This window comes from Vulpes lagopus, chromosome 11, assembly GCF_018345385.1.
Source record: "Vulpes lagopus strain Blue_001 chromosome 11, ASM1834538v1, whole genome shotgun sequence".
Classification (NCBI taxonomy): domain Eukaryota; kingdom Metazoa; phylum Chordata; class Mammalia; order Carnivora; family Canidae; genus Vulpes; species Vulpes lagopus.
In genome coordinates, this window is record NC_054834.1 from 74,191,477 (window position 1) to 74,203,924 (window position 12,448).

At 37.8% G+C, this 12,448-nt stretch overlaps 1 protein-coding gene across 1 annotated transcript in view; it reads right to left on the reverse strand.

Annotated features, from left to right (window-relative positions):
* C11H11orf80 (chromosome 11 C11orf80 homolog) overlaps positions 1–12,448 on the reverse strand; it is a 106,351-nt gene that overhangs the window by 30,118 nt on the left and 63,785 nt on the right. Inside the window, exons 5-8 of the mRNA XM_041721784.1 lie at positions 9,454–9,537; positions 8,221–8,276; positions 7,566–7,637; positions 5,396–5,591 (exon numbers count right to left, since the gene is read on the reverse strand). Coding sequence (XP_041577718.1) covers positions 5,396–5,591; positions 7,566–7,637; positions 8,221–8,276; positions 9,454–9,537 — 408 coding nt within the window. The remainder of the gene's footprint in view (positions 1–5,395; positions 5,592–7,565; positions 7,638–8,220; positions 8,277–9,453; positions 9,538–12,448) is intronic.

A 12,448-nucleotide genomic window follows, 5' to 3' on the forward strand; every position in this document is an offset into this window, starting at 1 on the left:
GAATGCAGGACATTTTTGTATTCCTATAAATGTTCCTGAACTTTTTTCTAGGATACTATAAAGTTACCTGGGAACAGTGTGAGGCTTTTGGATCTTACTTTTAAGCTTTGTTAGGTGGGACCAGGGTAGCCTACACACTAGGGCTTACTTCTCCATTATATTCAGTCAAACTGTTCTTAGCACTCCCAACTGATGCTTTATGAAATATGAGGTTTTAAATACTGCCTGGTAGGAACAGAATCCATCCCCAGCTCTGTGTGTACTCCAGGAATTCTCCTCTGTCTGGAGCACTCTCTGTAAATTTGTCTCTTACAGTTCTAGCTGCCTGGACCTCCGTAAACTTTGTCTTCTCAACTCAGAGAGATCCTCTAGAGTCTAGTTGTGTATACCCTCCTTGTGAACTTCTCTCTAGGTAATACAGGGTTTGTTTCTCCTCTCTCTCTAGACCCACTGTCCTGTACTGTTTTTTATATAATTTGTCCATTTTTTTAGTTGTTCAAGGTAGGAGACTGGATCCAGTCCCTGTTATCTGTTCACGGCTGGAAGTAGAATTTCTGAAATCCTCTGACATGATCTCACGGACTTTGATAGCGTATTTGCTTTCTGGCTCAGCACAAGATATTCAGGCTCATCCTGTACATTTCTACTTTAGGCCTGGAATCAGTCATTCCACCTTTTTAGTGAGCAAAGACAATTAGAGAATACATTCTGGGTACTAGGAGTGCTCATTGCTCCTAAGTTTGTTTGTTTGTTGTTTGTTTAGCAGATAGCGCTAAGAAATACATAATTTCAAAAGTCAGGAAACTTGGGAGTATACATTGGTATCTTCAGTTCCACTTTAAGATTACTTAAAATTGGGATCCCTGGGTGGCGCAGCGGTTTGGCGCCTGCCTTTGGCCCAGGGCGCGATCCTGGAGACCCGGGATCGAATCCCACATCAGGCTCCCGGTGCATGGAGCCTGCTTCTCCCTCCGCCTGTGTCTCTGCCTCTCTCTCTCTCTCTGTGACTATCATAAATAAATAAAAATTAAAAAAAAAAAAAAAAAAAGATTACTTAAAATTTTTTTATTTTAAAATAAAAAAATATTGCTTTGAATTTATACTCATATATCTGCAGTCTTATGCTAAAAATTTTGGTTTCCAACTATGTTATCATAATTACTTGCTTTATAATAAGTATGCATACAGTAATTTCAGTACAATGCCAATGTTATTAGTAAGAATAAAGACCACTAAATGAATTTCAAGAGTGCTTATACAATCCACTTCATCCTTAGAATATATCCCACCAAGAATATATGTCAAAACATTATGTTCTGGGGCACCTGGGTGGCTCACAGCTTATTAAGCATCTGCCCTCCACTCAGGCCAAGACCACAGAATCCTGGGATCCAGCCCTGTATCAGGCTCCCTGCTCAGTGGGGAGCCTGCTTCTTCCTCTCCCTTTGCCCCTCCCCCTGCTTGTGTTTTCGCTCTCTGTCAAATAAACAAAATCTTAAAAAAGAAAAAAATGTTCTAAAGTCAGCTGAATTTTTCTTACTGTATGAATTATGACATTAATGTATATAGGTATGTTCATTATCTTTTATCTTGAGAAATACTTTTACTGGGTATGGGATTCTAGTGTGGTGATATTTTTTATTTCAGGATATTAACACTATTAAGACTACTACATCCTGTTGGTATGGGGAAGTTAGCTGTCAATTTGTTTCTCTTTTGAAGAAAATCCATCTTCCTTAGCTGATTTTTCTCCTTATTCTTTATTTTTTACAGGTATAGGTATCTTTTAGTTTATCCTGCTTGATTATTAAGATCTGAAATCTGTTTTAGTTGCTTTAGGCATTAATTCTTCAAAGACGTTCTGCCACATTTTCTCTCTTCTCCATTGGGACATGGATTAAATGTACATTAAATGGCCTCACTGTTTCTTCTCATCTGTTAACCTCTCTTCTGTATTTTCCATAGTTTTCTCTCTCTTTGCTTTATTTTATTAAGTTTTTGCTATCATTATCTTTTACTTCACAAACTGACTTATACTGTATCTAATCTGTTACTAAACCTATTTAATTTCAATATTGGTTACTATATATTTTGGTTCTACAATTTGTTTGGTTCTTTTAAAAATTATGTCACATTTTATAGTTTACAGTTTCCTGACAGGATTTTTACAGTTGGTTTTCAATTCCATAAGCATAGTAAACATAATTTTTTATTTTAAAAATCAGTGTCTGCTATTACCAATATCTGGAGTTCCAGTGGGTGCTTCTGTTGCTTTTGTTTTGCGAGCTCTTGTTCATGTTACCTTATCTGCTCTTTAGCCTAGGTGTGGGGTGTGTGTGTTGTGACAGAGAAGAGAGAGAGAGAGAAATGCACATAAGCTAGACACTTTGAGAAAGTATTTGTTAAATAATTTGAAGCACAGATGTGGTTATCTTCCTCTAGGAAGAATTTTTGTTTGTTTCTACAAGGCCATCTGGGAGAATCAGAAATCTAGAATCATCTTAATCCAATTTGAAAGTCTAAGATATTCTAGCCTTCCTAAGATGACCCAAAAACTACATGCAGTTCACTTGAAGGATGGTTTATTTCGGGTTCACCTTACTCCTTAAAGTGTAACCTTTTAGTTATCCCTGCCCAAAACAAGAGGTGCTTTTAACAGCACCCCAGCTCAGCAGGACGTAAACTCTTTGGCCTTCTTGTCCTACATGCATTCAGAAGTGCATTTTAGCTTCTTGGCTGCTTGCTCTAATTTGCAAATGACCTCAGGGCAAAAGTAGCCCCCAGTGCTGGGCCCAAGCTTTCTGTAATTCCTGTTTTCTCCTATGATGGCCCAGAAATTCTTCCCTATTCACTAGCTCTAAAATTCTTTTTTCTTTTTTTAAAGATTTTATTTATTTATTCATAGAGATGCAGAGAGAGAGAGGCGCAGAGACACAGGCAGAGGGAGAAGCAGGCCCCACGCAGAGAGCCAGACATGGGACTCGATCCACTCCACGGTCTCTAGGATCACGCCCTTGGCTGCAGGCGGCGCTAAACCCCTGCACCACCAGGGCTGCCCTCTAAAATTCTTTTATGATATTTTAATATTTAATCCAGTACTTGTCCTCAATGGGAGGGTGGGTTTAAATTACCTAGTTTGCCATTTTCAGAAACTGAAATCCTACCAGAGTTTTCTGTTAGCTCTCTTTCTTTTCACTAAAACATCACCTCCCTAGAGTCTTCACTGACAATAATATTCAAAATAATTTCCCTATTATCTCTTTTCTGCTTTATCTTTACTGTACTTATCACTACCTGACATCTATTTATTAAAATGTCCCATTAAGTGTAAACTTCAAGAGGATAGAAAAATGTGCCTTATTCTCTTGGGGGGAATGGAACGAGGGGGAAGGAGAAACTTTTATATTTTACTTTATACTCTTCTATATGACCTAGATATTAAGATTTTAAAATCCAAAAGTCCTTGCATAGTCTTTTTTTTTTCCTTGCATAGTCTTTATCACCATCCCGCTCCTTCCTCCTCCCTAAAGATATTTTCAGCTGACATTTATCATACTATGACCTTGGCCTTCTTCTGTTCTTATTCTTTTTACTCTACTATAACTTCAGTTACTCTTTAGCTTCAATCATATAACAATAATACCTGATATTTATTGAATTTTTATTATGTGTTAGGCAGAATGCTAGGAGCTTCACATAGATTAGTATATAATCAATCCTAAAACAAACAAACAAATCTCAAAAGAACAGCCATAACAACAATAAAACCTTTGCAAGGGGAAATAAATAAATATACAAAGTATTATTAACTCTGTCTTAAAGCTGATGAAATAAAAACTTAGGCTGGTTGAGCAAGCTGCATAAAGGCATAGGCAATTTACCAATACTGGTAAATCCAGTATTTACACTCTTGTGCCATGCTCTAACCATAGCACTATACTGTATTTAGGGAAAATGCTGAGGCTCTAAAATTTAGAACTAAATCTAAACACTTCAAAATTCCAGACCAAAATTTCTATTCAGCTCTTGCTATTTTCAAGAGATGTGCTGTAGGAACCATAAACTTAACATGTTTAAAGTGAAGCTAATCCTCTTTACCTTCCAAATCTGCCATTTATGATCTTATGATCTGCATCTTATTGACAGTATTATTATTCTATCAGCCATCTGTGGAAATGTTTTTAAACAGTTTACTGAGATTTAAACATATCACATAACATACAATTCATCCACTTAATGTGCACAGTTAAATGTGTTGTAGTATATTCAAAAAGTTTGCAATCATCACCACCATCAATTTTAGAACATTTTTATCACCTCCCCCCCAAATCCCCTTCCATCTACTTTCTATCTCTATGGTTTGCCTATTCTGGATGTAGAAATATTTACATCAACTTTGGCCATTCCCTGCCCCTAATCTCTCCCTACCCTAATAATGAATTGATTGCCTTGTTACACTGATTCCTTTGAGTGAAAAGTCACTCTTTTCCATGCTCATCATACTTTTAACTCAGGTAAGGATTATCTCTTGCCCAGGTCACTTACTTATTTATTTAGTGATTACTGACTTCTCCTCCTCTCTCATCATACCCCACTGTATGATGCTGCTTGAGACTCCTAAAACATCCAATGGTTTCCTACTCCTTAGACAATGAAGTTCACACTCCTTAGTGTGGCACACAATAGCTGCCATATTCAACTCTCATCTTTCCTGCTTGCACCATTCATTCCATGCTTCAATCATACTAAATTATATGAAAAGCATGTGGCACATATGGTACATTTTAAAGTACTCAGTTTTTTTTTTTTAAACTTCTAAAGCTCGGCTTTCATACTAGATTTTTGTTTTTATACAAATCATACTGGCTTCTAGGCAGAGTTCATAATGCTAAGGCTTTTCTAGAACTGAGATATAAAAATTCATTTTGGGGGGCACCTGGGTAGCTCAGTTAAATGTCCAACTCTTAATTTCAGCTCAGGTCATAACCTCAGGGTTGTGAGATAGAACCCTGCATCAGGTTCTATGCTCAGCTCAGAGTCTGCTTGTCCCTCTCCCTCTGCTTCCCCACCCTCACTCACTATCTCTCTCTTTCAAATAAATAAATAAAATCTTAAAAATTTTCATTTTTCAAGGCAACTAATTTGAAGATTTGATGGACTTGGGACATCTGGGACACCTGGGTGGCTCAGTGGTTGAGCTTCTGCCTTCGGCTCAGGGTGTGATCCTGTGGTCTTGGGATTGAATCCCACATCCAGCTCCCTGCAAAGAGTCTGCTTCTCCCTCTGCCTCTGTCTCTGTCTCTGCCTGCCTCTCTTTGTGTGTCTCTCATGAATAAATAAATAAAATCTTAAAAAAAGAGAGAAGATTTTATGTACTCTATAATCAAAAGGATATGGAAACTGAAGAAATTCTATTCAGCTGGTTGGAAAAGACCTTGGGGCAGGGACACAGAGCAGCAGCTGGAGTCAGTATCAGCTCTCCCAAGAAGCCCATGCCAGCCATGTCATCAGGGATGAAAAGTATTACTGGATGTCCTAACACAGGATGGATTCTGTTGCAGAGTAATTCAGCTGTACCAAATTTTGGTCTACTGTCAAAAAACAGGTTAGATAAATTTAGCTTTTCTTGCTTTTAAGAAATTATTTTCTTTCTTTTTTTTCTTTTTTGTTTTTAAAGTAGGCTCCACTATGGGGCACCTGGCTGGCTCAGTCAGTGGTGTGTACAACTCAATCTTGGAGTTTTGAGTTCAAGTCCCCACAGTGAGTGTACAGATTATTTAAATAATAAATAAATAAATAAATAAATAAATAAATAAATAAGGCCCCACATCCAGATTATTTTAAAGGGCATTTAAAATTCCTTAGATATTAAAAAAAAATAAAATAAAATTCCTTAGATATTTCTAACATATGTGCAACCATATAACCCACCATATCAGTTTTATTGGAATAAGCAACTTGTATCTCATTCAAGGAATCACAAGCAATAGAAAGAGTAGACAAATTGCCCTTTCAGGAATGATATCATGGCTCCTGATTTTGCTGCCACTAATGCAGTTTTATATTCTCTAAAGTGTATTTCCTTCATTAAAATTACTCTATGGTTCTGAGCATAAGTTTCCAAGATCAAAGATTAGCATGGTGAGGGTAGGGGTGGAGGGGTCTCTGAATCACAACGGCCTAAAACTAGCTCCTGCTACTTAGATCTGTTTTCACACATGCTACACCTTCCCCTGAAGGAATCTGAGGTCACTGTTTGATAAGAGTAATAAGAAAAAATTAGGACATCTTTCTCTGCTAGAACTTAGTGAAATTTGATATTTGCTTACTTTCCAACAGCTCTTTTCTAAACAGAAAGAAATATTAATGAACCTTTTCCTCTCTTTAAATTGATCAGGTCATCCAGGAAAATATGTCCACAAATACTGGCTCAGAGGCTTAAACTTTTTCAGTAAATCTATGATAATGAGCTGTCTTCTTGTAAGGACTGTATGACAGTAGAGGCCTACTAAAGAAAGATAAGGGGGTGGGGCTTTGTTTCCTGCATAACTAAAAATTATTTTTTTTTTTCTAAAAATTTTTTAAATTCTACTTTGAAGTGTAATTCTGGGTAAGAGGAAAACAAACAAACAAACAAAACAAAAAACAGACTAAAAAGCCATGGGCAATCTCTTCAAGCCTTAAGATCCTATGACTATCAGTTCTGATTTAAGACATACAAATGGAGTCAAAAACTACTGAATAAATAATAAATTAGTTGGACTTAATAATTAGTTTTTTCTTGCTATAATGCGTGTTCACTTTGGATTCTGAGGTAGGTGGATAGCACAGGAAGGCAAGGCAGAGGGTTCTATTCTATTTATTTACCATCTTCTCCTAGAATTTTTTTTGTAGTCTGAAGAAGGTGGAGGTAGATGATTTCCAAACATATGCAAAATGCTGGTGCACAAAAAAATAACATACAAAGAATTCCTTTGTGTTCACAGTATCTTTCTAGCCAAGAGGTCAAGTAACCATCTAAAGTCATTCCTCTTGGGGATCCCTGGGTGGCTCAGTGGTTGAGTGCTTGCCTTCAGCCCAGGGTGTGATCTTGGGGTCCTGGGATCGAGTCCCATGTTGGGCTCCTTTCATGGAGCCTGCTTCTCCCTCTACCTGTGTCTCTGCCTCTCTCTCTCTCTCTCTCTCTGTGTCTCATGAATAACTAAGATCTTTAAAAAAAATAAAGTTATTCTTTTCTTCTCATATACAAATAAGATTGAAATTAGCAGGGTTTGTTTTATTTCATTTACAGAAGAAAATGTGACATGGAAAAGAGAAGGCATATGTCCTTGGGTTAATTAGAATATTATTCAAGGAGCCAGAAATAATAAGAGCTTTTAATACAAATAATTTCAAAGTTTTACTTCTACTTTTCTGACAGAAAATCTGACACCTGGCACTAGGAAATGACGAGTGAGGCTACTTTCAATTTCTACCCACAATCATACTTTTTTTTTTCCCCACATTCATACTTTTAATAGGAGATTAAAACATGGAAAGGGACAATAATGCTTTTAACCCTTCACCTCACATAATGCCGATAGCTTATAACAAGAGAAATTCCATTCGACAGGTTCAAAGTGGGTTCATTCTTTGTCCTGCAAAGCAAAGAAAAGCTAAGCCGTATTTCAGAGATTCTAAAATCAATCTTTACCTGATACAAATCTTGGACCATGACTACCACACACCCCTCCTCCAGAGATTACTAGAATTCAATAACCAAATAACCAAGGGGAAAATGGCAACTTTTAAGATCACCCACTCTAGTGAGAGGGAAAGACATGAAGTGTTTAGATGAATTTACTTGCTTATTAAAAGCTAACATAGAATAAGAAAATGTGGGGGTCTCAGAAAATTAGTTTCAGAGTGACTTTGGGTCAAAAAGCCAAACCGTGGGGCACCTGGGTGGTTGAGCACCTGACTCTTGATTTCAGCTCAGGTCATCATCTCAGGGTCATGAGATCGAGCCTTTCATGGAGCTCTGCATCAGGCTCTGCACTCAGAGTGGAGTCTGCTTGGGTTTTTCTCTCCCTCTGCCCCTCCCCCCCATGTGCACTGTCTCTAAAACAAACAAATCTTTAAAAAAGGTCAAACTGTGAAGCTACTAGAAATAGGACAATAATGACTGAGAAAAACTATAAAGCCATGGCATAAACTTAAGCCATGGATTTAAGAACTTACCAAAAGATATCCATGGAAAGGACTCCATTCACTTTTACACTAAAATTAAATCTAATCTGCAAAGTAAATGGTATGAGATTTAACATGAACCAGGACATAAATCAAAAACTTCTATACTTAAATTCCAGAGGGGAAGATATTCTTTATATCTCCTTTTTTTCACCTGTACTTTTCCTAAACATAACATAATTAACACAATTAACATTTGTCTGTGCTCAAATTCTGCATCTTAAATATATTAAGTCCTGTACTTCATTCCAAGTAGTCATAGATTATCAGGAAATCCTACCTTTTGTTCTCTGTTCTTCACCCAATGTTATGTGTTTTCCCTCTTAAAGGAACTATCAATTATTCTCTCTTTTTTTCCATTGTTTTTGTATGTAGAAAATTCCATGCTTTTTTCTTTGCTTTTTCTTCCCTGGCCCCTGACTTTTATGTCCTCCCTTCAATTTATTTCACTGTTCTAGTTATTTCCTACCTTTGACTTACATTTTTCTTTCTATATAACGTAATGGGTAATAAGGGACTCTGGAGCCAGACTGTCTGAATTTGAATCCTGACTATGCAAGTTATTTAACTTCTGTACCATAGTTTCCTCAACTGTAAAATGGGAATAATGATGATAAAACCTACTTCACAAGGGCTGTTGCATGGGGTGAGTGAATGAGTGTGTGTGTGGAAAGCACTCAGAATAGTGACTGGCATAATTAAGCATTGAATCCTGCTGACGACAGAAAAAGTAGAAAGCTAGCAAGAAAAAAAAGGAGAAATTATATAGCATACTTAATGTTGTGCACCCCTATAAATATATCTAACTATAGAAATAATAAAAATGATAGCTCTCTAAAGTTTGAAGTACTTTATCAAAATTTCCTGATTTGCTCTTCTAAGTCACTTTGGAAAAGAAGGTGATAGTCAGCAAGGTTTATTATCCAAGTTTAATAGGATAATGAAGTACAGAGGAAAAAAATATATCTAAACTGATACTATAAAACAGTAAGGAAGAAAAAACAACCCAAAGGAAGCTCTAAATCCAAGGGCTCTCACCTATGTCACATGACCAACATCAACACCATGTTAGGGACACAGAAATCAAATCAATTCAATATTAAAAGCTGTAATCATTATCATGAAAAGAAAGAGGACCAACCATATCCTTCCATGTCCTGCAGAGTAGAAATCTCCTGAAATCATATGACAAAAGAAGCATTACTGTGCAAAAGAACAGCTTACCTTAGGGTGTACCATGACAATTTTATGTAAAAAATTCTTTATCACCAGACTATCTGTCATCAAAGTTCTGGGATTTTCATTAACCTGTAACAACACAACAAAAATATCCACTACACATACACAAACCCAAGAGTACAAATGAGTTAAATTATAGTATCTCTTAGGCACATGGGTCGCACAGAGGGTTAAGTATCAGACTCCTGGTTTCAGCTCAGGTCATGATCTCAAAGTGGTGAGACTGAGCCCCATGTGGAGCTCTGCTCAAAGTCCACTTAATATTCTCTCTCCTTCTACTTCTGCCCTTCCCTGCCTCTCTAAAATAATAAAATAAATCTTTTTAATAAATAATGGTATTTCTTCCTTTAAAGGTAACTTACCCCTTAGAAAGCTTTTCAGACACCCAAGGGTCTAAAACTTGTACACAAAAGGCAATCTTTTTTTTAAGATTTTATTTATTTATTCATGAGAGACAGAGAGAGGCAGAGACATAGGTAGAAGGAGAAGCAGGCTCCATGCAGGGAGCCCGATGCAGGACTCGACCCCAGGACTCTGGGATCACACCCTGGGCCAAAGGCAGACACCGAACTGCTGAGCCACCCAGGCGACCCATGCAAAAGGCAATCTAATAGCTGTCATTTCTCAGGTTAAACTATTTCTTTCTTTTTTTTAAGATTTTATTTATTTGTTTGAGAGTGCGTGAAAGAGCAAGAAAAAACACACATGAACAGGGGAAAGGGCAGAGGCAGAGGAAGAAGCAGACTGCCGGCCAAGCTGGAAGCCTGACATGGGGCTAGATCCCAGGGCCCTGGGATCACGACCTGAGCCAAAGACAGAGGCTTAACGACTGAGCCACCCAGAGGCCCCTCGGTTTAAACTATTTCTTTTCTTTTTTTTTTTCCTTTTAAGATTTATTTATTCATTCATTCAGAGAGAGAGAGAGGCAGAGAGAGAAGTGGGCTCCATGCAGTGAGCCCAACACGGGACTCGATCCCAAGTCTCCAAGATCACGCCCTGGGCTGCAGGCGGCGCTAAACCGCTGCGCTACCGGGGCTGCCCAGTTTAAACTATTTCATGGAACTTCAGGAGATACATGAACAAAGATCAGAGGAAAATCCACAATATCAGAACTACCTTTTGGAATAAATTTAACAGTAATTCAGATCAGAGCTAAGAATAACTCTATCTTGCTCTACCATCCTGATGTGAGTTGATCTGTATTAAGAAGGGAGTGAAAGGGGGCAGCCCCGTGGCTCAGCGGTTTGGTGCCACCTTCAGCCTGGGGTGTGATCCTGGAGACCTGGGATCGAGTCTCACGTCAGGCTCCCTGCATGGAGCCTGCTTCTCTCTCTCTCTCTCTGTGTCTCTCATAAATAAATAAAATATTTTTTAAAAATGGAGTGAAAGGAGCAGACAACTAAAAAGAACCTATTTTTCAACATCAATCTATTTATCTAAACACTTATTTTTTAGGAAAAGTTGTAAAGCAAAAAAATTCACAAGTCAGAAGACATGTGTTCCAGTACTGGCTCTGTATAAATTATTTAAGTAACCAAGAAAAAAAAATCACTTAATTGTTCTGGGATTTATTTACTAATCTGTAAAACAGGGATAAAAGTGACCCATTCTACTTCACAGAATTGTTTTAAGGATCAAATAGGGACATCTTGGTGGCTCAGTGGTTCAGCGTCTGCTTTCAGCTCAGGGAGTGATCCTGGAGTCTCGAGGTCTAGTCCCAGCATCAGGGTCCCTGCTTGGGGCCTGCTTCTCCCTCTGCCTATGTCTCTGCTTCTCTCTGTGTCTCTCTCATGAATAAATTTTAAAAATCTTTAAAAAAAAGGATCAAGTAATAATGTGAAAGTATACATTATACATGGCAACAATAGTAGATATCACTTGTTGAATGCCTACTATGTAGCAAGCATTGTGCAAGTGTTATACCTCTTATTACCTCATAACAATCCTGGAAGCAGATATTACTATCCTTTCTTTGTAGTTTTTTAAAAATATCTTATTTATTTATTCATAAGACAGAGAGAGAGGCACAGACACAGATAGGGGGAGAAGCAAGCTCCTTGCAGGGAGCCTGATGCAGGACTCGATCCCCAGGCCCAGGCAGAACTGAAGGCAGAAGCTCAACCACTGAGCCACCCAGGCGTCTCTGTAGCTTTTTTTTCTTTAATGAGATTCAGAGAAATTAAGCAACTTGCCTAAAGTTACTCAAGCTGTTCAGTGATAGAGCCAGGATCGGACCCTATATGTCTAACACCAATTGTCCATGCTCTTTCCAATATACTCAGATACCTCCCTACAAATATAATAAAAATTTATAATCTAATGAAAGCTTTCTCTAGTCCAGAAATGGAGCTAACATATCCTACTTATATCACCTCATTCACCCCTCACAAAAGCCCTATTAGATACTTAAAACCCACATTTTATGGATGAAAAAATATAGTCTCAAAGAGATCAAACAATTTTCTTAAGGTTACCTGATCTGGCTCCAAAGCTTTAGTATTAACCACTTTCCTAGAATGGCTCACTATATTTAATACAGTGTCCCTAAAACCAAAGTTAGAAGGAGTCTTCTAGAAAGTGGAAAAGTCTAGGAAAATGAGAAGAAGAAATAGAGTAAAAAATCAGTAAGTTCTTATTGGTGGCTCAGAGAATACAGACCCATGTAGGTACATGTTAAAGAAAAAAATCGAGGATCCCTGGGTGGTGTAGTGGTTTGGCGCCTGCCTTTGGCCCAGGGCGTGATCCTGGAGACCCGGGATCAAATCCCACGTCGGGCTCCTGGTGCATGGAGCCTGCTTCTCCCTCTGCCTGTGTCTCTGCCTCTCTCTCTCTCTCTCTGTCTCTCTCTCTGTGACTATCGTAAATAAATAATTTAAAAAAATTTTAAAAAAAGTATTAAAAAGAAAAAAATCGTCCCAGACCTCAAAATATCATAACACAATGAAGAAGAAATGGAAAGAATAAATTATTGTAATACTTT